Here is a 25,122-nt window from a genome sequence, read left to right on the forward strand (position 1 = left end):
ATGATACAGGGACGCCTGGGTGGCTCAGTCAGTGAAGCGTCTGCCTTTGGCTCGGGTCATGATCTCAAGGTCCTGGGATCGAACCCCGTATCAGGCTCCCGGGCTTCCTGTTCGGCGGGCAATCTGCTTCTCCCTCTCCCTCTGCCCCTCCCCACCCCACGCTCGTGCACGCTCTCTCGTGCTGTCTCTCTCAAATAAATAAATAAAATCTTTTTTAAAAAATTAAATACAAATGTTAAAAAATGATGATATAGCAGGATTTTTAACGAGGTCCATATTTTATTGTTAAATTTGAAAAACTGGATACAAGACGGCATGTGGCATGCATAGTATGGTGAGAATGTTTATAAATACGTGTAACACGTACCTAGAGAGTGAGCGCATCGGATGCCAGTGGCAGGTGATTGCCCAGGTTGCTGCCCAGCCCCGGGCATGGGGGACATCGGTCCAGCCCCCATGGCTGGCCTTGTGTCCTGCGCGTGTCTGCCCTCCTGTCTCCAGCAGCCTTTTTGGGAAGCATGTGCCCGCTCCTGCACATGCATGGCTAGTCGGAAGGCCCAGTGCGTGGGACGTGTGTTGTCGTGGCATGGTAAACTGAGCCCTGGGAGAAGGGCCACACTGGGGACCTAGAAATGCGAGCCCATATGTTCTGACACTTCGCATGGCAGTGTTGACAGCATATTCAGGTACCAAACGCACATTTATTGTGCGTGTACTGTTTACCAGGCATTGTGAGCAGCTTCCTTCTCTACTCTCTCAAGCAGAATACACTGAACATAAACTTACTTTTGCGGCATCTTTTTAATGAATTCTGGGTATGGACTCTGAGTTCAGGGGGTACTTGGACATGCAGGATTTGGTTTATGTATTCACAGATTTCCTTCCCCACCCTTCCCTAGCCCTGTCTACATCCACTCTACCCGCAGAGGGGGAGGAGGGGAAGGCTTTACTGTTCCATGTTTCTTCCCTCCCTGCTTCTGGGGGACTCTGTGCTCGGCCACCATGTTCCTGCAGCCTCCGTGGGACTGGCCTTTTAGCACTTCCTTGCCACACTATCTGTTGTTTGCAGTTTGCTTCCCCCCCATTGTAATTCAGGGGAAAATTGAAGGTTGCCATGGAAATGACTTCGCCCGGGGGTTCTAGGGTACGTTTGGAGATGTGTAGAGGTGCTTCACTCTGGTTGCCAGAGGTCTAGGGAGAGCACATGACATTCATGGATGGGGCCAAGCATGCTGAATAGCCAGTGGGCTGGTTAGTGCCAGACCAGAAACACTGTGCTACCCAAAATGTCAGTCCTCCTTGAGTCAGGAAGCGCAAGCCCTGAAGTTCAGTGCTGGTTTCCCCTAGATTGAATCAGATACAGAGGCCCTGTCATAGGTCCTCCCTAACTCTAAAGCTTCCGTGATTTACCTCCCCAGTTCCACGCAGCTGCCCGTGAGAAAGTCAGGACACTGCACAAGTCAGCAAGGGTTGGGGAGCTCCCACTGCCTGGGCAGAGTGCAGGGAGCTGACCAGGCACAGCCTGCCTTCTTCTCATTTCCTTTAAGTCCTCCGGCCATGTCTTCAGTACCTCTTGCAGTCCACGGTGGTGGTTTTGGGAACCTTGTGGTAGGGTGAAATTTGAACCAAGAATAGTTCCCAGAATACCTTTGACTCTCCCACATGACAGGTGTGCTGCATGTGCGCCCACATGTGTCCCTTCACCTGTACGTTATCATTCCCAAGACAGAAAAGAAAATGTACGGTTAACCTTGAACCGACATGCTGTGTTCATTCGCCAGGAGACTTCAGATTGGTTTCTCTATTAATTTTCTGGGCACACCAAGCTTTTGAAACCATTTCTTGGATTTACTTATTAATAAGCTCCCCCTTTGTCACTGTTACTACGACAGAGTTGTTCATTCTCAACCAGCTTTCTAAAACACTTAACGATTTTCTTCCAAATTGCTCGCCTCATTAAAAATTACCTTCCTGGAGGATAAAACTTGAAAGATTTTAATTTCTCTATGAAATGACGTCAGTGGCAGTCTTAGCTAAGTTAGAAGCTGAAAGGTGAACGTGTAACACCTCCTTCCACTCCGGTGGGGCATCAGAAGGACACAGACATTTTCAGCTCGTTATGGTTGTACGTGCCCTCTGTCCTCAAAGGAGTAAATGGAAAGTTTGTGGGGAAATGGTAATTCAGAACTTTTTAGAACCGGTAAGGAATGAAAGTGGAGAATTGTTTGTGTGGTGCTTGTTCACTAAAGAGAGAGGAAGGGAAAAGAGGAATAAATAGAAGCAGCAGAATTTCAGTGGTGAGGGTAACAGGGCGGTGAAGGTAAAGGTGATGGGTTTGGGCCCCTCTTCCAGGCATCGGAATTCCCCAGCCTATGCTGGCGGCACGAGAAACCTGGCACACACACTTGGAGACTGGAGCCTTCCACCACCCCTTTCCCATTCTCTTTCCCCGTTCTTGCCTTCCCTCTCACCCTTCCTGCAACTTGGATTTCTCCGGAATCCCCTCAGGGAAGCCCACACGGTCTGTGTGGAAACCCCAGGTCAGGAGCCTACAGGAAGCCAAGGACCCACCTGTTCCTGCAGCTTCACCAGCTACACATGTTCTCAGCTTTCATTAGTCTGCAGAAATCATTTATGTCATCTCCATTTTTAAAGGTTATTTTTTTCTGGATATGCAATATGTTTACAATATAAAATTCCAGGTTGACAGGTGGGGTTTTTTTCCATTCAACATTTTAAAGATGCTCTTCCATCGTGTTCTGGATGTGAAGTTTATAATAATTTTTAAGATCTTATTTATTTGAGAGAGAGTGAGCACAAGCAGGGAGGAGAGGGCGAAGGAGAGGGAGAAGCAGACTCCCCGCTTAGCAGGGAGCCCGATGAGGGACTTGATCCCAGGACCCTGAGATCATGACCTGAGCCAAAGGCAGACACTAAAGTGACTGAGCCACCCAGGCGTCCTATAATTTTATCTTCACTCTTCTGTACCTAATGTACATGTTTTCCTCTGGTTACTTTTAAGATTTTATCACTGGTTTTCAGCTGTTTGATCCTGATATGCATTCACATGGTTTTCTTTTCTGTTTATCTTGCTTGGGATATGTTGACCTTACTGGGATGTGTTTTCCCAGTTGGGAATATTCTAGTCCTTACCTCTTCAAATAGTTTTTCAGTTTTCCCTCCCTCCTCTCTACTTCTGGGACTCAATTCCACACATTACTCGATTTTGCTAGAGGCCACGAAGGATCTGTGTTTGTTATTCAGTTTTATTTCTCTTTTTGCTTCCCTTTGAAATAACTGCAGTCATGTCCTGAAGTCCGTAGTCTTTCCTTCTGTGCTTTTTAGTTTGCAGCTGATGCTTTTTGGTGAATTTTTCATATTTTTTGTCTCCAGAATTTGCATTTGCTGCTTTTTTATCTTTTTCTTTATTCAGTGTGTTGAAGTTTTGCTTCAGATCCTCACGGGCATTTATAACAGCTGTCTGAAGATTCTTCTCCGGGTAGTCTATCATCTCCGTAATCTCTGGATCTGTTTGTATTTATCTCTTCTCTTGGTTGTGGGTCACATGTGCTGGCTTTGTCCCATGTCTCATCATTTTTGGTTAGAGGATGGACATTGTGGGTTTCATGTGTTTGGAAGTCTGTATTGTGTTGTCTTCAAAAAGACTTGCGCTTCATTCTGGTCGGCAGGTATGTTATATGCAGATTCACTTGATCTTTTTCAGGTTTGTTTTTAAGCTTCTTAGGGTGAGTTTAGAGTAGCTTTTCCTCGTGGGTGACCTTTCTGACATCTGTCGAAAGCCTCGGTGTTCAACAAGAGTGCTCCACACAGTTGGCATAAACTTGGCATCTTTCAGCCTGTGTGACCTCTGAGAATTGCTCAGCTCCCTTGCCGTTTCACCCAGCCTTCTAGAGCATCACCGTGTGCATGGGCTGCTTGGTGTCCAGCCATGGACTCAGGCTTCTGTGCGGAGGTCCCTCGTTTTCAGTGCTCCTTCTTTCCAGTTGCAGCCACCTCAGCCTCTCGGATTCCCAACTTTGTCTCCTCACCTCCGCAAGGTCGCCACACCCTGCTTGGGACTCCTCTTCACACTGTGCTCTGAATGTGCCTTTGAATTCGGGAACTCGAGTCACCTTTCTCACTCTCTCAGATCCCAGCCCTCTTCCGTGTCTTCATCCCTTTCCTCACTGGAGAACAGTCCAGTCCCGGTTACTCGTAAGAAGTCCCTGCTGCTTTTGCTCACCACACTCGCGGACGGTTCCTGAGCTAAGTTTGCTGAACTGAGTTGAAGCATGAGAGTGAGCCCAGGAAGACGTGGGGAGGCCAGTTCAGGCCATTCTGTGATAGCCTCCCACCGTTTTCCTTGTTGAGACATTTTCTCAAATTCTGATTTGTTTGGGGCCTCACAAGAAAAAAAGGGTTAGATTTGGTTTTGTTTTTACAGCTTAAGGGAAATAGAGTTCACATGTGATACAGTTCACACATTCAACTTACAATTCACTGGTTTTTAGCATTTTTTTAAAAGATTTTATTTATTTGTTTGACAGAGAGAGACACAGCGAGAGAGAGAACACAAGCAGGGGGAGCGGGAGAGGGAGAAGCAGGCTTCCCGCCGAGCAGGGAGCCCGACGCGGGGCTTGATCCCAGGACCCTGGGATCATGACCTGAGCCGAAGGCAGACGCTCAGCAACTGAGCCACCCAGGCGCCCCTGGTTTTTAGCATTTTGACAGAATTGTGCAACCATCACCACAGTCAATTTTTAGAACATTTTTATCTCCCCAAAAGAAGCCAAACCCCCGCCCCCTCCCCCAGCTCCAGGCAAGCACTGATCTCTCTGTCTCTGTGGATTCTCCTGTTCTAGACATTTCATACAAATGCAGTCATACAATATGTGGTCTTGCGTGACTGGCTTCTGTTACTTAGGATAATGTTTTCAAGAGCCATCCATTTTGTAACATGTATCATCCCTACATTACTTTTTATTGTCAAATAATATTCCAGTTTATGAATATTCCACATTTTATCCATTCATCCCTAGATGGACATTTCATTTGTTTCCGTTTTTTGGCTGTTGTGAATCCACTTTTTGGCTGTTGTGAATGATGCTGCTTATGAACATTCATGAACAAGTTTTTGTGTGGTCACATTTCCATTTCTCTTGCGTACGTATTTCGGAGTGGAACTGCCGGGTTACATAGCAACTCCGGGGTTTATTTTTTTAAGATTAATGTATTTATTAGAGAGAGCATGTGTGCACACATGCGTGCACAGGCGAGGGGCAGAGGGAGAGAATCTCAGGCAGATTCCCCAGTGAGCATGGAGCCCGATGCGGGGCTCGATCCCAGGACCCTGAGATCACAACCTGAGCCGAAACCAAGAGTCAGACACTTAACCAACTGAGCCACCCAAACGTGCCCCTGGGGTTCACGTTTTGAGGAATGTCCAAACTGTCTTCCAGATGGCTGCACCATTTTACATTCCACCAGTTTGGGGTTCTGCCTCATTTTTGTTTCTTTGATGTTTGTTCAGGAGGTTTTGCTTACCCTGGGAGAGAGTAAACACGAGCAAGAGGATCACATGCTCCCAGAGCTTTTCCACTGGAGCCATGGCAGAAAGCTCACTGTGTGCTGGGTCAGGTGCAGGGCCCACTGTCTCTTCAGACCACTGCCCCATGACCACTGTGTCTTCAGGTTTCCTAGACAGTAAAGCCTGCATGCTGTGAATCAGCTGCTCTGGTTTCTGTTTTGTCTTTGTCCATTAAAATCGAGAAGGGACTGCTGAACTGTCCCCACACTGAAGGAGGGGTGGCAGCCCATGGCCATCTGTGAGCTGAGATCAGCCACTCGTTCTTGCATAAACACCTCTGACAGGGGTGGTGAGGGTGGGGGGAACAACAGGCATCCTCCCTGTTGCCTGGCTGAGTCCTGGCTCGTTCCCATGCTATCTCCCCACGTTTCCTGCTTGGCCTTGGATGCACCAGTCCCTCCCTGAAGAGTTTGCTGATTTGGAGGTGTCCAAGGGTTCCAGGCGGGTTCCATCCCAGGGGCAGCAGCTTAGCTCTGAGAAAAATCCCACAGCAGGGCAAGTTTGCTCCCCTCTCCCCCGCAACCACAGGAGGATGTGCAGTCAGGTGCCATGACCCCTGAGCCATAGTCCCCTCCAGCTCAGTGACACAGCAGGAGTAGGTTCATGGAAAGACATTTTGTCCCGTCCCTGGGCTTTCATAGGTGAGATGTTTGTTAGTCCTACGAATGCTCATGTCTCAGGAACTTCCTGTGCTAACGAAAATGTTAACCAACAGAGATTTTTAAGGGAAAAGATGTTTGTAGTGTGGTCTAATTAACAGAATGTTGCAGGGATGGAGGAATTAAATGGGTCCTCCCTCTGCGGCATGGAGATGTGATCTTGCCCTTTTCCGGCTCACAGCTCCTCCCACCCAGTTCAAGCCCTTGTCTAATAGGAGTTGCATTCCTGCAGAGCTTTATGGAGCCATATGGCAGAGCTCTTCTTATTCTGCCCTTTAATTGTCCCTCCTAGACCAGTTAGCCCCTTCTGTGGCTCCAGCATTTGAAGCATTTCACCTCACATTCTGAAAGCAAAAAATCATAAAACTGCTGCTTCTAGATTTTCGCTAGAGAGGTGTGGCTTGGCCTCTTGCAGCACGGGGCTCAGTGCCCAGGGCCAGAACCAGACTTGTGACCTGGAACCCCCCTGCCAAAGCCGCCTCTCCCCCTTTACCCGTGGAAGGGCAGCCGCAGACCCCTGCAGCATCTTTTCTGCCTCTCCTGCACACGTCATCCACAGGCTGGTGCTTTTTAAGTGTCACTGTTCTGGGCAACCACGAAAGATTCACCTTGCATGCTTACGCCAAGGGTAGGAAAACAATAGGAAGGGGCGGGGGCGCCTGTGGAGTCTGCAGGGAACACGTCCACACTGCTCTCCTCTCCGTCCTCAGTCGCTGTGTGCCCGTGGCCCTGTATGGCTAGCACTCAGCGGCCTGCAGCTGGAAGCCAGGGTTTTACTCGCCTAGATGAGAGGATTCTTATTCCCCAGCACCCAAAAGGTGGCATTTCTCCCTGGCCATTCCAGCCACTGATAATCCTTCCTCTCCTGGCCTGGCCAAAGCACCTTGTCCTCTGCCCCTCGCCCTTCCATCTTCCCCTTATGTTTGGTTCGTCTTCTTTTTTATTTTTTTATGTAGGCATAAGTGATACACATTATATTAAGTTCAGGTGTATAACATGATTCAGTATTTGCAGATACTGCAAAATGGTCACCACGATAGGTCTTGTTAACATCCCTCACCTTACGTATTACAGAATTATTTTTCTCGTGATAAAACTTGTAAGATATATTCTCTTAGCAACTTCCCAATATACAGCGCAGCACTGTTAACTAGTTGCCATGCAGTTCATTCATCCCCAGGACTTACTTCCTTCTTTCTTTTTTTTTTTTTAGGACTTGTTTCTTTTATAACTGAAAGTTTGCACCTTTTGACCACCTTTCCCATTTGGCCCATCCCCCACTCCCACCCCTGCCTCTGGCAATCACCAGTGTGTTCCTGTATCTTTGAGTTTGTTTGGATTTTTGGTTTTCATTTTTTTAAGATTCCACATAGAAGTGAGATCATAGGGGATTTGTCTTTCTCTGACTTACTTCATTTAGCATAATGCCCTCAAGTTCCATCCATGTTGAAACAAATGCCAAGATTTCATCCTGCAACTGATCCTATTCCATGACACCGCGTCTTCTTTATCCGTTCATCCGTCCACGGACACGTGGCTTGTTCCCAAGTACTGACTGTGAACATGGGGATGCAGACATCTTTTCAAGTTAGTGTCTTGATGTCCTTCGGATAAATACCCAGAAGTGGCACTGCGGGGTCGTAACTCTCTGGCTACGACCCAGGGGTTCTGACTCTCTGAGGAACGTCCGTCGTGTCCTACGGTGGCTGCTCCATCCTCTCTTCCCAGCAGCTGTGCGCCCGGGTCCCTTTCATCCACATCCTCACCAGCCGCCTTCCCTCAGGAGCTTCGGATTCCACTTTTCCGTCCTTGGGCCCTGTCCGCAGGGGCGTCGAACCTAAGGAGTCAGTCTGTGAGGCCCAAGTTCCCCATGCAGAGGCCGTTTGGGCGCTTTCCTGGCCCCCAGCACAACTCCTGTGAGCGGAGGGCCTGTCTGAGCCCCTGGCAGAGGACCTGCTCGGGAGGGCGCTCTTCTCTTGTCTCCTGGCCTGGGAGTGAGCCTAGCACCCGAAGGAGGGCTTGGCTGAGCCCCTGGCAGAGGACCTGCTTGGGAGGGCGCTCTTCTCTTGTCCCCCGGGTTGGGAGTGAGCCTAGCACCCGAAGGAGGGTCTGGCTGAGCCCCTGGCAGAGGATCTGCTCGGGAGGGTGCTCTTCTCTTGTCTCCGGGCTGAAGGACGGCAGTGCCAGGTCCCAGAGGCTTTTCCAGAGACAAAGGCAACCTGGCGGATTGCTGGGGCCTGCACTGCCGCCCCCATCTAGCCCTTGGTCCCAAACCCCACTCCTGGCTCGGCGTACCTCTCATGTAAGCCTGGTCCAGGTGGTGGTGATTTACCCCTTCTTCTAAAATAAAGAGAGCAGTTTTAAAATACACATTTTATTAAAGGTGGTGATGCTCAAGCATCTGGGTGATTGAAGTTTTAGTGTACTGTAACCACGTTTTAACCTCCAAACACCAATGGAGAAAAAAGGAATTTCGTTTAGTTATGGCTTCTGGTTAGCTGAGTTTAATTAACATTTTATTGTCTTGACATATTTTTCTTACATTCCTTCAAGGGGGATGCAGTTAAAGACCTGATGCTTCGCTTCCTGGGTGAGAGAGCCGCAGCGAAGAGACAGGTCTTAAATGCCGAGTCCGTAGAGCAGACTTTCGTCGGGTTGAAACAGCTAATTGTAAGTAATGATGTGTTTGATTTCAATACTGTTGTTCTTATAAGGCCCGACTTTCCTTGTAGTATTTTCCTCAGAGTTAATTACTTCAAATGTATTATCTAAAGCCCTTGCATGTAAATAAAATTGTGTTGAATTAGATACCAGTCCTGTGCAGAAAAAGTGTCATATTAACATACTTTTAATAGTAAGGCCAATTAGTTAGAAAGCCATTATTTTTTATGATTACATTCCTTGAAGCAGAATATACTTTGATTAAACATGCTTCATCAAATACATTAACTAAAGATAAGTAATTTTTATTTTTATGTTGTTGTTCTTTTTGAAATACTCTGTTTTCTCTACTTGGTATAAAGGGTTTATTATTGAATGGGTGGGTTCAACAAAAATGCACACAAAAATCTTTGTTCATTACTAGGAGTACGTATGACTATGCAGGCAGAGATGCAGTCCCAAATATTAATGGGAAACTATCTGAACTGAAGGCATGTTAACATGAACAGGTCGGTGTTTCTGGTGGTCTTTGAAGCCCAGGAAACTGCACGCCCCCCACAATTGCCTTTATCCTTGGTACCTTTTATCATATTTACAGAAGTATGTGTCTTTAAAGAGGTAATAAGAATCATTTGTTTAGGTGGTTAGCAAATATTTTATACATAAAGCAATTAAAATTTAGGGGCACCCGGGTGCCTCAATCGATTGAGCAGTCAACTCTTGATTTCAGCTCAGGTATGATCTCAGGGTCATGGGATCGAACCCCGTGTCAGGCTCCAGGCTCAGCGTGGAGTCTGCTTCTCTCCCTCTGCTCTGCCCCGTGCTTTCTCAAGCTCTCTAAAATAAATAGATCTTTTTTTAAAAAACAATTAGGGGCGCCTGTATGGCTCCATCATTAAGCATCTGCCTTCAGCTCAAGTCATGATCCCACGGTCCTGGGATTGAGGCCCAAGTCAGGCTCTCTGCTCAGCGGGGAGTCTGCTTCTCCCTCTTCCTTCTCCCACTCCCTCTGCTTGTGTTCCTGCTTCACTATCTGCTATTTCTCTCTCTGTCAAACAAATAAAATCTTTTTAAAAAAGTTTTAATAAAGCAATTAAAGTTTAATTTTTTAGTAAATTTAAATCAAATGCTTCATTGGGTTTCTTTTACTGAAGTGATTCTGGAATTATTGCTATGACTAAGAAGCTTTGGGAAGGAAAAATATGGAGATAATCTGGCTTTTTGTTTGTTTTTTAAGATTTTTTTTTTTTTTTAAGCTATCTGCACACCCAATGTGGGGCTCAAACGCCCAACCGGAGATCAAGAGTTGCATCCTCTGCTGACTGAGCCAGCCAGGGCACCCCAGAAATAGTCTGGGTTTTTTTGTGTTTGTTTTTTTTTTTTTTAATTCTAGAGCACCCTCTCGGGGAGCAGTCTTTATTTGCATTTTAAGAGAGTGACCCCATAGATGAAAAACGCTGCAACCAATTGACACAACACGCAGTCCCTTTTTTGTAATTTTATTTTATTATGTAATATTAGTCATCATACAGTAATCATTGGTTTTTTTTAATAAATTTTTTTATTATGTTATGTTAATAATCATACATTACATCATTAGTTTTTGATGTAGTGTTCCATGATTCATTATTTGCATATAACACCCAGTGCTCCATGCAGAACGTGCCCTCTTTAATACCCATCACCAGGCTAACCCATCCCCCCATCCCCTCCCCTCCAGAACCCTCAGGTTGTTTATCAGAGTCCATCCTCTCTCATGGTTTGTCTCCCCCTCCGATTCCCCCCCCTTCATCCTTCCCCTCCTGCTATCTTCTTCTTTTGTTTTTTTTTTCTTAACATATATTGCATTATTTGTTTCAGAGGTACAGATCTGAGATTCAACAGTCTTACACAATTCACAGTGTTTACCATAGCACATACCCTCCCCAATGTCTATCACCCAGCCACCCCATCCCTCCCACCCCCCACCACTCCAAAACCCTCAGTTTGTTTCCTGAGATTAAGAATTCCTCATATCAGTGAGGTCATATGATACATGTCTTTCTCTGATTGACTTATTTCGCTCAGCATAATACCCTCCAGTTCTATCCATGTCGTTGGAAATGGCAAGATCTCATTCCTTTTGATGGCTGCATAATATTCCATTGTATATATATACCACATCTTCTTTATCCAGTCATCTGTCGATGGACATCTTGGCTCTTTCCACAGTTTGGCTATTGTGGACATTGCTGCTATAAACATCAGGGTGCACGTACCCTTTCGGATCCCTACTTTTGTATCTTTGGGGTAAATACCCAGTAGTGCAATTGCTGGGTCATATGGTAGCTCTATTTTCACATCATTAGTTTTAGATGTAGTGTCCCATGATTCATTGTTTGCGTATAACACCCAGTGCTCCATTCAGTACGTGCCCTCCTTAATACCCATCACCGGGCAAACCCATCCCCCCTAACCCCCTGCCCTCTAAAACCCTCAGTTTGATTCTCAGAGTCCATAGTCTCTCATTGTTTGTCTGCCACTCCGATTTCCCCTGCTTCATTTTTCCCTTCCTACTATTTTTTTTTTTTTTAACATATAATGTATTATTTGTTTCAGAGGTACAGGTCTATGATTCATCAGTCTTACACAATTCACAGTGCTCACCATAGCACATACCCTCCCCAGTGTCCATTACCCAACCACCCCATCCCTCCCACCCCCCTCCACTCCAGCAACCCTCAGTTTATTTCCTGAGACTAAGAGTCTCTTACGGTTTGTCTCCCTCTCTGGTTTCATCTTGTTTCATTATTTCCTCCTTTCCCCTATGGTCCTCTGTCTTGTTTCTCAAATTCCTCTTATCAGTGAGATCATATGATACTTGTCTTTCTGTGATTGACTTATTGCGCTTAGCATAATACCCTCTAGTTCCATCCACATCGTTGCAAATGGCAAGATTTCGGGGGGTTTTTGATAGCTGCATAGTATTCCATTGTATATATGTACCACATCATCTTTATCCATTCATCTGTTGATGGACATCTTGACTCTTTCCATAGTTTGGCTATTGACATTACTGCTATAAACATCGGGGTGCACGTGCCCCTTCAGATCACTACATTTGTATCTTTGGGGTAAATACCCAGTAATGCGATTACTGGGTCATATGGTAGCTCTATTTTCAACTTTTTGAGGACCCTCCATACTGTTTTCCAGAGTGGCTGCACCAGCTTGCATTCCCACCAACAGTGTAAGAGGGTTCCCCTTTCTCCACATCTCCGCCAATATCTGTCATTTCCTGACTTGTTAATTTTAGTCATTCTGACTGGTGTGAGGTGGTATCTCACTGAGGTTTTGATTTGGATTTCCCTAATGCCGAGCAATGTTGAGCACTTTTTCATGGGTCTGTTGGCCATTTGGCAGAAATGTCTGTTCATGTCTTCTGCCCATTTCTTGATTGGATTCTTTGTTCTTTGGGTGTTGAGTTTGATAAGTTCTATATAGATTTTGGATACTAGCCCTTGATCTGATATGTCATTTGCAAATATCTTCTCCCATTCTGTCGGTTGCCTTTTGGTTTTGTTGACTGTTTCCTTTGCTTTGCAAAAGCTTTTTATCTTGATGAAGTCCCAATAGTTCATTTTTGCCCTTGCTTCCCTTGCCTTTGGTGATGTTTCTAGGAGGAAGTTGCTGCGGCTGAGGTCAAAGAGGTTGCTGCCTGTGTTCTCCTTTAGGATTTTGATGGAGTCCTGTCTCACATTGAGGTCTTTCAACCATTTGGAGTCTATTTTTGTGTGTGGTATAAGGAAATGGTCCAGTTTCATTCTTCTGCATGTGGCTGTCCAATTTTCCCAACACCATTTGTTGAAGAGACTGTCTTTTTTCCATTGGACATTCTTTCCTGCTTTGTCGAAGATGAGTTGACCATAGAGTTGAGGGTCCATTTCTGGGCTCTCTATTCTGTTCCATTGATCTATGTATCTGTTCTTGTGCCAGTACCATGCTGTCTTGGTGACGACAGCTTTGTAATAGAGCTGGAAGTCCGGAATTGTGATGCCGCCAGCTTTGCTTTTCTTTTTCAACATTCCTCTGGCTATTCGGGGTCTTTTCTGGTTCCATACAAATTTTAGGATTATTTGTTCCATTTCTTTGAAAAAAGTGGATGGTATTTTGATAGGGATTGCATTGACTGTGTAGATTGCTCTAGGTAGCATTGACATCTTCACAATATTTGTTCTTCCAATCCATGAGCATGAAACATTTTGCATTTCTTTGTGTCTTCCTCAATTTCTTTCATGAGTATTCTATAGTTTTCTGAATACAGATACTTTGCCTCTTTGGTTAGATTTATTCCTAGGTATCTTATGGTTTTGGGTGCAGTTGTAAATGGGATCGACTCCTTAATTTCTCTTTCTTCTGTCTTGTTGTTGGTGTATAGGAATGCCACTGATTTCTGTGCATTGATTTTATATCCTGCCACTTGACTGAATTCCTGTATGAGTTCTAGCAATTTTGGGGTGGAGTCTTTTGGGTTTTCCACATAAAGTATCATATCTGCAAACAGTGAGAGTTTGACTTCTTCTTTGCCGATTCGGATGCCTTTTATTTCTTTCTGTTGTCTGATTGCTGTGGCTAGGACTTCTAATACTATGTTGAATAGCAGTGGCGATAGTGGACATCCCTGCCACGTTCCTGACCTTAGGGGGAAAGCTCTCAGTTTTTCCCCATTGAGAATGATATTCGCTATGGGTTTTTCGTAGATGGCTTTTATGATATTGAGGTATGTACCCTCTATCCCTACACTCTGAAGAGTTTTAATCAAGAAAGGATTCTGTACTTTGTCAAATGCTTTTTCTCATCTATTGAGAGGATCATATGGTTCTTGTTCTTTCTTTTATTAATGTATTGTATCACATGGATTGATTTGTGGATGTTTAACCAACCTTTCAGCCCAGGAATAAATCCCACTTAGTTGTGGTGAATAATCCTTTTAATGTACTGTTGGATCCTATTGGCTAGTATTTTGGTAAAAATTTTTACATCCATGTTCAACAGGAATACTGGTCTGTAATTCTCCTTTTTGATGGGGTCTTTGTCTGGTTTTGGGATCAAGGTAATGCTGGCCTCATAAAATGAGTTTAGAAGTTTTCCTTTTTTGGAACAGTTTCAGAAGAATAGGTATTAATTCTTTAAATGTTTGATAAAATTCCCCTAGAAAGCCATCTGGCCCTGGGCTCTTGTTTATTGAGAGATTTTTGAATTTTGCTTGTTTCCTTACTGGTTATGGGTCTGTTCAGGTTTCCTGTTTCTTCCTGTTACTTCTCTAAGAATGCATCCATTTCTTCCAGATTGTCTAATTTGCTGGCATATAGTTGCTCATAATATGTTCTTATAATTGTTTATATTTCTTTGGTGTTGGTTGTGATCGCTCCTCTTTCATTCATGATTTTATTTATTTGGTCGTTTCTCTTTTTTTTTGGTAAGTCTGGCCAGGGGTTTTTCAATCTTATTAAATTTCAAAGAACCAGCTCCTAGTTTGGTTGATCTGTTCTGCTGTTCTTTTGGTTTCTATTTCATTGATTTCTGCCCTGATCTTTATTATTTCACTTCTCCTGCTGGGTTTAGGCTTTACTTGCTGTTCTTTCTCCAGGTCCTTCGGGTATAAGGTTAGGTTGTGTATTTGAGACTTTTCTCCTTTAGTGCCATTGTATTGCCTGTAAGGTGACTGTTACTGTATATTGTCTCTGTTCCTTTCTGGTCCATGTTACTTTTAGGCTCTCTCTTTGCTTAGAGGACCCCTTTTAATATTTCTTGTAGGGCTGGTTTGGTGTTTGCGAATTCTTTTAGTTTTTGTGTGTCCTGGAAGCTTTTTATCTCTCCTTCTATTTTCAATAACAGCCTGGCTGGATATAGTATTCTTGGCTGCATATTTTTCTCGTTTAGTGCTCTGAATATATCATGCCAGTCCTTTCTGGCCTGCCAGGTTTCTGTGGATAGGTCTGCTGCCAATCTAATGTTTCTACTGTTTTAGGTTACAGACCTCTTGTTCCGAGCTGCTTTCAGGATTTTCTCTTTATCTCTGAGACTTTCAAGTTTTACTATTAGATGTCAAGGTGTTGACCTATTTTTATTGATTTTGAGAAGGGTTCTCTGTACCTCCTGGATTTTGATGCCTGTTTCCTTCCGCAAATTAGGGAAGTTCTCTGCTATAATTTGCTCCAATATACTTTCTGCCCCACTCTGTCTGTCTTATTCTTCTGGGATCCCAATTATTCTAATATTGTTTCATCTTACAGTATCACTTATCTCTCGAATTCTGCCCTCGTGATCCAGTAGTTGTTTATCTCTCTCTTTCTCAGCTTCTTTATTCTCCATCATTTGGTCTTCTGTATTGCTAATTTCCTCATCTGCCTCATTTATCCTAGCAGTTAGCGCTCCCGTTTTTTATTGCACCTCATTAATAGCCTTTTTGATTTTGACTTGGTTAGATTTTAGTTCTTTTATTTCTCCAGAAAGGGTTTCTCTAATAACTTCCATGCTTTTTTCAAGCCCAGCTAGTATCTTTATAATCATCATTCTGAACTCTAGTTCCAACATCTTACTAATGTCCGTATTCATTAGGTCCCTGGCAGTCGGTACTGCCTCTTGTTCTTTTTTTTGAGGTGAGTTTTTCCGTCTTGTCGTTTTGTCCAGAGGAGAATAGATGAATGAGAGAACAAAATGCTAAAAGGGTAACAACGACCCCAGAAAAATATACACTTCCAGAAAGTGGTTGCTTTTCTGTTGATGGAGTTGCTGCTATTCTTTGCTTCGATCTCCTGTTGAGTTTGTAGGTGTTCAGAATGGTTTGATACCTATCTAGCTGAATTCCTGGGACCAGACAAAATTTAGGTCTCCTACTCCTCCGCCATCTTGCTCCTCCCCAATGCTTAGTCCCTTTTTAACTCGATAGTCTGTTTTTAAAAGCGATGGGAAACAACTAGTTTTTACATATCCCTATACTTTATCATTAGTTAATGAAGTGATAGGTCTTAAAAGGTGAGCATTTCCATGGACCTGTGACGCTCGTCACATGGGTAGGCTTGTGCATTGTCGGAGGGTTCTTGTCATTGCCTCAGTTTGACCTTGAAGCCGCTGCTGTGATACGTCATCATGAGGGTAGGCAGCACTGGAGGGTCACTTTGTAGTGACCAGTTGATTTTTATTTTTTTAAGTGAACTTTACTCCACATGTGGGACTCGAACTCAGGACTCCAAGATCAAGGGCCACATACTCTCCCAACTGAGCCGCCCAGGCGCCCCTGTAAAAACCAGTTTAAAAAGTACCCACAAAGCCACACACAATCCTTATAACTAATTTGTTCCACAGGTAATCTTTTTACCTTCTTTGATTATTCGTGCTGTTAATAAATATATACAGTGGCTTAGAGTTTTTTTCATACATTGAAAATACATGATGCCAGGAGAGATTTTATTAGAGTCCTAACAAGGAGACCTATTTAAGGTAGAAAATGTATTTATAAAAATATTACCTTGCCCTGGCATTTTAATTATGTCCTAAAATAATTCCTATTCTCTTTAAGATTAGGAAAGAGTTTTGAAATGTATTTTCCTAAGTAATGTCAGCACATTCTAGGATTATAATTTACAGGGAAATGAATGTCACAGCCTGTGGAGAAGGACATTTTAATCACTTTAATGGTATCATATATAGAGTTAATGATTCCTTTTGAGTCGTAGTTGGGGAAAAGTTATGTACATACCATTAGTTACTTGAGTGACTTTTATTGGACTATTTTTCTCATCTTTTGGAAGTCATTGAATGCCTGTGTTCAGCTTTTCAAATAGGTGTATCTTATTTTCTAGTGTAAAAAAAAGTAACATTTATTTAAGTTTAAATCTTTTTCTCATACCAAACTAACTTTATTATGAGAATTCTACATGTCATTTACAGTAGTTATGAGATTTTCATAAGATTTTTCTCTACAGAGCTTAAAGTTTTACAGGGTATGCTTTATAAATTGTAATTATAAAAATAATTTCTTCACCAAATACTTCTGATATCTAATATCAAAATGGGGGAGGATCACCAGGAAGGGGACCAGAACATGGGAAAGAATGGGATAAAAATAGCAAAAAGCACTCTGAGAAAATACATAATTATAATTTCAAATAGGCAGCATGTAATCAACAGCTCTGGCTCACAGGTTGCTGAGGTGAGGGCCCACTGTTTTGAAGGAAGGGAGTACCAGCAATTAGAACTCAACACTGTGTTGGGTCGTCCTGGCCTGTCCTGTAAAGAGTCTCCTTCATCCCCCCCCCCCCCAGACCTCCTCCCTGGCTCACCGATCACACGGCCCAGAGCTGTGCAGGATACCGGAGGCAGGAGCGAGTACAAACCAGCCCTGTCTCCCCCGGCCAGTTTCTGTTAACAGAGCGGCCCTGTCCCTGCTAGGTCTGTGTCACCACTTGGGCAAGTCCAAAGAACAAAAAGGAACATCAGAAAGCTGAAGGCCATGCCCTTTGGAGGCTGGAGAAATAAACCGCGGGTGCACACACCCGCACGCATGCGCACGCTTGGTGTGCATGAACAGGGAAATGTCCCCAGGCCTTCTGCATGAAGCTCGTGCAGGGACAGACCCTGAGGAAGAGTGACACTAGCGTGGGAACCAGGTTTCTGCCATGGTAGCTGGGTGGGGGCCAAAGACAGGTCAGGGAAATGACAAGGGCACAGGGTTGCCAGTGGGACAGGACAGGGCCCAAAACACACACTTATGCAGAAAGAGCAATGTTATAGGTTACTAGGGAAAGAACTAATCAACGATGGCATATTCAAGTGGGAAAAGTCAAAAAGATCTTTATCTCTTAGCACACACAAAAATAAATACCAAATAAATTAAAACAAAATTTTTTAAATTCCAGAAAATAAAATAAACTCTTAATGACTCAGGGTAGAAAAGCATTTCTTAAACCTTTCAGGGAGAAATGAATAAATTTGACTATTTTAAAACGTGAAACTTGTATTCAACAAAAATACCAAAAACACTATTAAAAAGTGAGCCACAGGGGCACCTGGGTCGCTCAGTCAATTGAGCATCTGCCTTTGGCTCGGGTCATGGTCTCAGAGTCCTGGGATCAAGTCCAGGGTCCAGCTCCCTGCTCAGCGGGGAGTCTGCTTCTCCTTCTGCGCCTCCCCCTGTTCGTGCTTGCTCTCCCTCTCTCTCTTTCTCTGAAATAAATAAAATCTTTTTTTTAAGTGAGCATTAATACACATTAATACCTTCCAACAATGTGTAAGAAACAAAACAGCCCAGTAGAAAAATAGGCAAATTATATGAAGAGGTCATTCACAGAAACCAAATAGCCCCCAGACGTGGAAACAGTGCTTATCCTCAGTGGGAGTTAAAGAAATGTAAATAAAACAAGAGTGTGGTGCATTTCAGCCACATGAACAGGGCAGCCCAGGTGTGGTGGGAGAGTGAGCTGGACCACCTTCTCTGCACCACCTGCCACCCAGCATTTCCACCTGTAATCCCATACGTTAGAACAATTTTCGTACCGATCGGTGCATGAAAGGACATACCCAAGAATGTTTGTTGCTGTATTGTTTGTATTAGTCAAAAATTTTATTGGAAAACCGTAGCATTGAGCAAGAAAAAGAAAGTTACGTTACACAGTTAAATCCTTTGGAACAGTTGAAATACATGCAGGAGAGGCACATTCGTCAGTATCCGTAAATTTCCAAAACAGTGTTGAGCAATCAAAGCAAGGTGCAAGGGCTGCTACAACGTACCAGCTTGTGTTAATGCTCGAAAACCGGCCTCTGGTGCCTGAGCTGCTCGGCAATCCAGGGGAGCCCGGAAAACCTAGTTATTTTTGGCAGCAAGATCTGACCTGTCCGGGCTCCTCTGGTGTCTGCCCTCCTCCCTGCCCTGCTCCCCTGCTCTCCAGGGAAGAGTGAGCAGGGAGAGCTCCCTCCAGGCGGGGCAGCCTCCTGTGGCCTCAGGTCTCCTGCAGACCAGTCACCTCCTGCCTGGGCCCTCTGTTCCTTGGCCCTAGACGTGTCTCCATCCCTTCGAGGTCGTCCTGGCCTTGCCCACACTTGTGCAGATAGCCCCTCTTCAAACTCTTCAGGAACCTCTGGGAGCCATCAGGGGCCTCCCATTACTGCCAGGCTCCTGGTGGGTAAGAGAGTTACGGGCTCTGTTGACCCCACTTGGTGTGAACAAAAATATTCCTGTCTGGAAATATTTTTGGTTTGGTTTGGTTTTTTTAAGATTATTTATTTATTTGAGGCAGCTGGGTGGTTCAGTCAGTTAAGTGTCTGCCTTCAGCTCAGGTCATGATCCCAGGGTCTTGGGATCAAGCCCCAAATGAGGCTCCCTGCTCAGCAGGAAGCCTGCTTCTCCCTCTCCCACTCCCCCTGCTTGTGTTCCCTCTCTCGCTGTCTCTCTCTCTCCGTCAAATAAATAAATAAAATCTTTTAAAAAAATTATTTGAGGGGGCGCCTGGGTGGCTCAGACGTTAAGCGCCTGCCTTCGGCTCAGGTCATGATCCCAGGGTCTTGGGATCAAGCCCCAAATGAGGCTCCCTGCTCGGCGGGAAGCCTGCTTCTCCCTCTCCCACTCCCCCTGCTTGTGTTCCCTCTCTCGCTCTGTCTCTCTCTGTCAAATAAATAAAAATCTTAAAAAAAAAAAAAAATTTGAGGGGGTGGGGAGCAGGGAGCCCGATGCGGGGCTTGATCCCAGGACCCTGAGATCATGACCTGAGCCGGAGGCAGATGCTCAACCAACTGAGCCACTCAGGTGCCCCTGGAAATCTTTTTGAAATATCAAAGTAAACTTGAATTATATACAAAGAAATACTTTGTATTCTCTTATCAGAGAAAAGAATTACTTGGGGAAATGTAAATGGTAAACTTGTCTAACAACTTCTTTTTGTTCTCCCCCCCCCCCTTTTTTTTCTTTTTAAATTGTGATATGAGAAAAATCTCTTAGACTATCATGTTTGACTCTGAAACCAGAAGATAATCCAAATCTAACTTAGTCTTTAAAGGAGTCGTGCTGAGTCACCGCTGGTCCAGAATCGCAGTGAGCCCTATAGAGTAAGATAAGTTCCGGGTCCCTTCTGGCCCTTGCCTCTCTCCCAGGCTCCTGTTCTCAAACAGGCCACCAAGAAGGTCAGGGAGGCACCCGCATCCCGCATCCCCTGCCCCGTGCTGTTAAATTGTCTTGAGGAATTAGGTCATTCTGACTCCTGGAAAATTTGCTGTCAGGTTAGTGTAAGTTTGTTGAGATGTTCCATGTCGTTTATAGACCATCAGTATTCATCAGAAGGTGGGCTAGCCCAGTACTGAGCCGCTCAGGAGTGGCATCTGTCCACGTCCATCTTCCATACTCACTTACCTGTGGGAGAATCATGTGGGGAGAAGCCGTAATAGGAACATAAACATTCTGCTTCCTCTTCACAGTTAGGAAAGGAGCCACTTTTGAAAAGATTTCCATTTACTGAAAAATGAATAATTAAGATGATAGGTTTGGGTTTCATTTTTAATAGTTGTGATCCAGTTTGGGATATAGAAAGCATATCTTAGTATATGAAATCATAGCAAGAGCTGAGGCTTTTTATACGATACATTTTATTATTTTTAATCATTTATGGAGCACTTCATATTCACAGAGTACTTGCAAATAGTTTTAGTACACGTTTAAATGTTTTATTAGTGGTGGGTATCTATACATAGTAGACGTAAAATAAGATAGGAGTCTTTACTGTGTAGTAAATGTTTCAAAAATATATAAATATCCATAATCAGATTTTCTCATTTATATATTTTTGCACACACACAGATTCTGTGTGTCTTTGAGGTCTGTCAAATAGATCACACTGGAGCTCAGTGGGGGTGGTACCGTGTCAAGCAGCTCCTTCTACTACAGCTAAATCCCACCCCCCACCCAGGACAGAACCTCTTTCCTCATGCTTTAGCAGCCATACTTCATAACTTATACCGACATACTTGATTATTTTTTAAAAATACTATTTCAACAAGCATTAATTTGGTTCCTGCATGAAGCTCTGTTCACGGTCATCGATGGCATGTGGGTGTCCCCTCTGTGTGGGATGGAGGTAGATGGACACACCATCCATTTCTAGGTGGCCACGACATGATGGCCTCGTCTGCAAGTGCATCATCCCCCTTGGTGCGGCCTGTCCTGTCATTCACAAACCCTTCTTCCCTCCTTTTACAAATAGCATGTTCTTCATTCAGAAAAATTGTATAACCACCGTCTGCTAACATTTTAGTGTCTCTGTATATAGTATGTCTACATGTGAATATGAATACTTACATATGTATTTGTACATATACTAGACAAAACTTCATATTATACCTATTTATGATTTTGTATCTTCTTAACATCTTAAGCATTGTCTGATTAAAGTCCAATTTATAAATATTTTTATTGCATAATCTGATACTATTGTAAATAACCTTGGGATGGGCCACCTTGTACAGAAATCTTTTCTACACACATGATTATTTCTTTAGCATGAATGCTGAGAGAACAAGTAGGTCAGACTATGGGCAGTTGTGAGGCTATTAGTATGTATGATTTTCCAGAAAGGTTACACCTGTTTATGCAGAACCCTTGCTTTAGTGTCTCCTTGTCGGCCCTGACTTGTATATTCTTTAAAAATTACTCTCTATCATTTCTTGGGCTAACAGTTGCATTTGCTGCTATTTTTTTTTTTTTTTTTTGGCTAATAAAAATCAATCACTAATAGTGATCACAGTTATCATTTCCATCTCTTTCGTTATTAGTGTCGGGTTTTTTATGACTTTTTTGTAGTTCTGTGAATTTACTCTTTCACCATTTTTTTGAACGCATGTACATGGTAGGTACAATGCTGAAGAAGTACTTTTAGAAGTTAAAAAGCATGCCCTCGACAAGGCCATGGCCCCCAGAGCTCACCCAGAGGGAGACAGGACCCCGCCACAGTTAATGTTACTGTGGAACAGCAGGTTGTCCTTAATGCCCGTGCAGAATGGATGAGACAGACTATACCTCAGAGTGTTTCTTAACCCTTTCCTCATTGTCAATCCCCTGAGAAGCATTTTTCCACCTTGTTTCCTAATTGCTCACCTCCCTCAGCCCCAGATGAAGTAAAATACTAAGGAATAAGATTTTGTTGGGTAGGTTAATCTTTGGAGGGCCATTAATCATTGTTATCCAAGAACCACATTCCATCCCCTTGGGGGGCTGTAGCCCCCCAGGAATGTGTGTGCCAGAAAATTACCAGTAGGAGGGCTCACTGTGGGCAGGAGAGGTGTCACGAAGTTTGGGTCTGAGCCAGGTCATAGGATGGTCATCTTTGCAGCCCTTCCTAGCTGGAGGAGAGCAGGATGGGCAGGTGGGACAGGTGTGAGCACAGACCGCTGACTAGGGGAAGAGGTCATGAGGGGTGAGAGTGGTTCCAGCTTCTCCACAGAGTGTACCCTCATTTCCACCTTCAGGGTGGCCAGCTGACGTCACAAGGGCGTGATTGAGGCCTGGGTAAGTCACAGAGGTCACATGGGTAGTTGTAGCTAAAGGAGGTCTGCCTGCTTGTCTTCTCTCCCAACCTTTACCCTCACCCGATGATGTCGAGTCCACGCAGATGGCCTGGCCGGGCCACTAGCCTGCTGCAGAAGTCCCACATCCAAGCTCAGCGCTCATCGTGACACTAAACACCACCGCCTGCTTCCCAGGGACCTTCTAGGCTTCTCTGGCTCCCAGTACCTTTTTAGACTGTCTCTGCTTCTTTCAACCCCCCCCCCCGACCCCCACTCCTGGCTGGAGTTGGAGGAGTGGCCCCCTGCCCCAGCTTAAAGCAGCTGGAGACCGTTGGACAGAAGCCCCTCTCCCCGCCGCAATGCGAGAATCCTTTCCTGACTCCTGGGACCTTGTTCTATTGATGATCCTTTCTTTCTAGCATGCAGTCAGCGTTTCTCCAACGAGATCCTTCTCTTGCTTTCTCTCACACGGGAGCATTTGGTTAAAAGCAGACACAGAAGAAGCACCTCTTCTCTCCCCGCTCACCACCACCACGATTAGCTTGGTGACTCAGACCTCACAGGGTCACCTGGCTCACTGGTCCCCTCCTTATTTTCCACCTGTTTCATTCCATCTGACTTCCCATCCCATCTCCCCGTCAGACCAGCTCTCAGCTGCCCATGATTCTGGTGTCCCTGTGCCTGCCTCCTCGGCAGCCCTGAGCACTGTCCCCTCCTGCTCCGCACACCCTTCCCCCCACACTCGGCCTTCCCCCTCCCCGGCCACCCATGTTGCACATCCTCAGGGTCTGACCCCCATCTCACCCACACCCTCCTTGTGCAGAGCCCCCCACATTGCCCCAGGCATGCCCCTCTCCCAAACAGACCTACACACACGGCAGTAGCTGCTTTTTCTTTTCCTCTTGAACGTCTCAAAGGCCCCTCAGATTCAGCCTTGTTGGAATCAAATTGCAGATTCCGAGCTCTGACCCTTTCCAGCCTTCCCTGTCTCCAAGACTCGCACCGCCGCCGCCTGGCTGCATGTCAGAGTCTCAGATCCATCCTGCAGCCTCGCTCCCCGTGCTCCCCACGTCAGATTGTCGCCCGGCCTTGTCCCTCTGCCGTGTCTGCACCCTCCCCCCGCCACGGATACAGGTGGCCTGCGACCATGCTTTTCAAGCTTGGCATGGAAGGGACAGGTGTTTTCCTTTAACTGTTCAATCTTTAGCAGACTGAAACTTCTGTAAAATTCAATCTAAATTAAAATATGAAAAACATGTACAAGTCCACTTTTTATCATTATTGCATTTGACATCAAATGCCCTGTCAAGTTGCTGGAGACGTTCCTGTTTCTTACCCCTTCTCGTTGAGGGCCCGTCATAAGCCACTGATGGGACGTTGTCCACGGTCTCCCTGGATGTGGTGCTGGCCAGGCCTGGGGTGGCTCACTGGGCTCGGGGCCACTCAGTCTCAGGGCAGCTACTTAGTTCTGCAGTGACTGCCCACCTCCCTCGTGGATCACAGAACCAGCTGCAGACAGACGTGTGAAGGAGGCTGGTCTCCAGAACCGTGTGTAGACACGCACAGGGCGAATCCAGCCTGCGGGCCACACATAGACCACCAGTGCCAGGCCTGGACACCTGCTCAGCCCCTCGGGTTCATGCTTCCTCCTCACAGGGAGGGGGGCTGCTGTTTCTAGAATGTGAGCAGGACACATTGCCCATCCTCTTGGAAGCCTGCAGAGGCTGGCCTGGCCTTCCCTGCCCCTTGTCCACACCTGCACTGCCCACCCCTACTGCCCCTCGTCCTCACTGCATCCCCGCGGCCCGCTAACCAGGCCTCTGCCTACCGGAGCCCCCCTCCTGCCCTCCTCACGGGGTCTCTTACCCATCCTCAGCCGGAGTCCTTTCCTCAGAAGACCGCCCTGAGCACTCTGCTCAGATCTACTGCCACCAGCAGGAAAGGCCAGCATGTGTGACATAGGCGGTTGGGAAAACAGCAACAATTAATCGTCCCTGCATACAGGATCTGCTTAGACATATACATAGAATTGGTCCAAACTTGGCAGGATAACTTTCCCTCTTACTTTTTCACGTTTGCAATTCAAGAATATACGTAGCCACACTTAGGATGATTCTCCAGAAGTCAAAGCACCTACCTTGGCCCGTGCCCCGAGGAATTCCCCTCGCGGGGCCTGCAGGGCCGCTGTCAGGAGAAGCCAGGAATCGGTCCCCGTTCACAGGCCCCTCTGCAGCAAGGCCTATGCTCTCTGGGTCCTCACCCCAACTTAGGATTTGTCTGGCAGGTGCAGGGTGCCAACAGGAGCAGTGTGTGCCTGAGTTAGTACCTAAGAGAGGTGGGCAGCATGCTCCAGCATCTGTTAAACAGGAATGTGTCGTTCCCTTGCCCAAAGCCCTTCTGTGGCTCCCCAGCCCCTCAGAAGGAGTCTGGATCTCTCGTGGTCTGAGGCCTTCCTTGCTGACATCCCCATTCTTATCCTCACGCCTGTCCTCTCACTGCCATGTGCCGGCCACCTGATTGAAGGCCGTTCTTCTGAGGCACCTCCGGATTCTCTCAGGCAGCTCCCCCTCGGCCTGGAGGGTCCTGCCCCTTCTTGACCCCACTGTTCCTCCTTCACGTCTGGGCTCCAGTAGCTTTCCATTCCCTGAGGTTAAGTCTGGCCACCAGGTGATGTGCTCCCATGGC

The 25,122-nt window shown here is 45.5% G+C and overlaps 1 protein-coding gene across 4 annotated transcripts in view; it reads left to right on the plus strand.

Annotated features, from left to right (window-relative positions):
- The window catches only part of LOC118007283 (trafficking protein particle complex subunit 12-like), an 88,693-nt gene that overhangs the window by 10,544 nt on the left and 53,027 nt on the right, over positions 1-25,122 (plus strand). For all 4 annotated transcript variants that reach the window (XM_035000287.1, XM_035000288.1, XM_035000285.1 and 1 more), the window contains exon 3: positions 8,800-8,916. In XM_035000287.1, coding sequence (XP_034856178.1) covers positions 8,800-8,916 — 117 coding nt within the window. The remainder of the gene's footprint in view (positions 1-8,799; positions 8,917-25,122) is intronic.

The sequence above is a fragment of the Mirounga leonina genome, unplaced genomic scaffold (genome assembly GCF_011800145.1).
Source record: "Mirounga leonina isolate KUSES-001 unplaced genomic scaffold, KU_Mleo_1.0 Mir_117, whole genome shotgun sequence".
NCBI lineage: Eukaryota > Metazoa > Chordata > Mammalia > Carnivora > Phocidae > Mirounga > Mirounga leonina.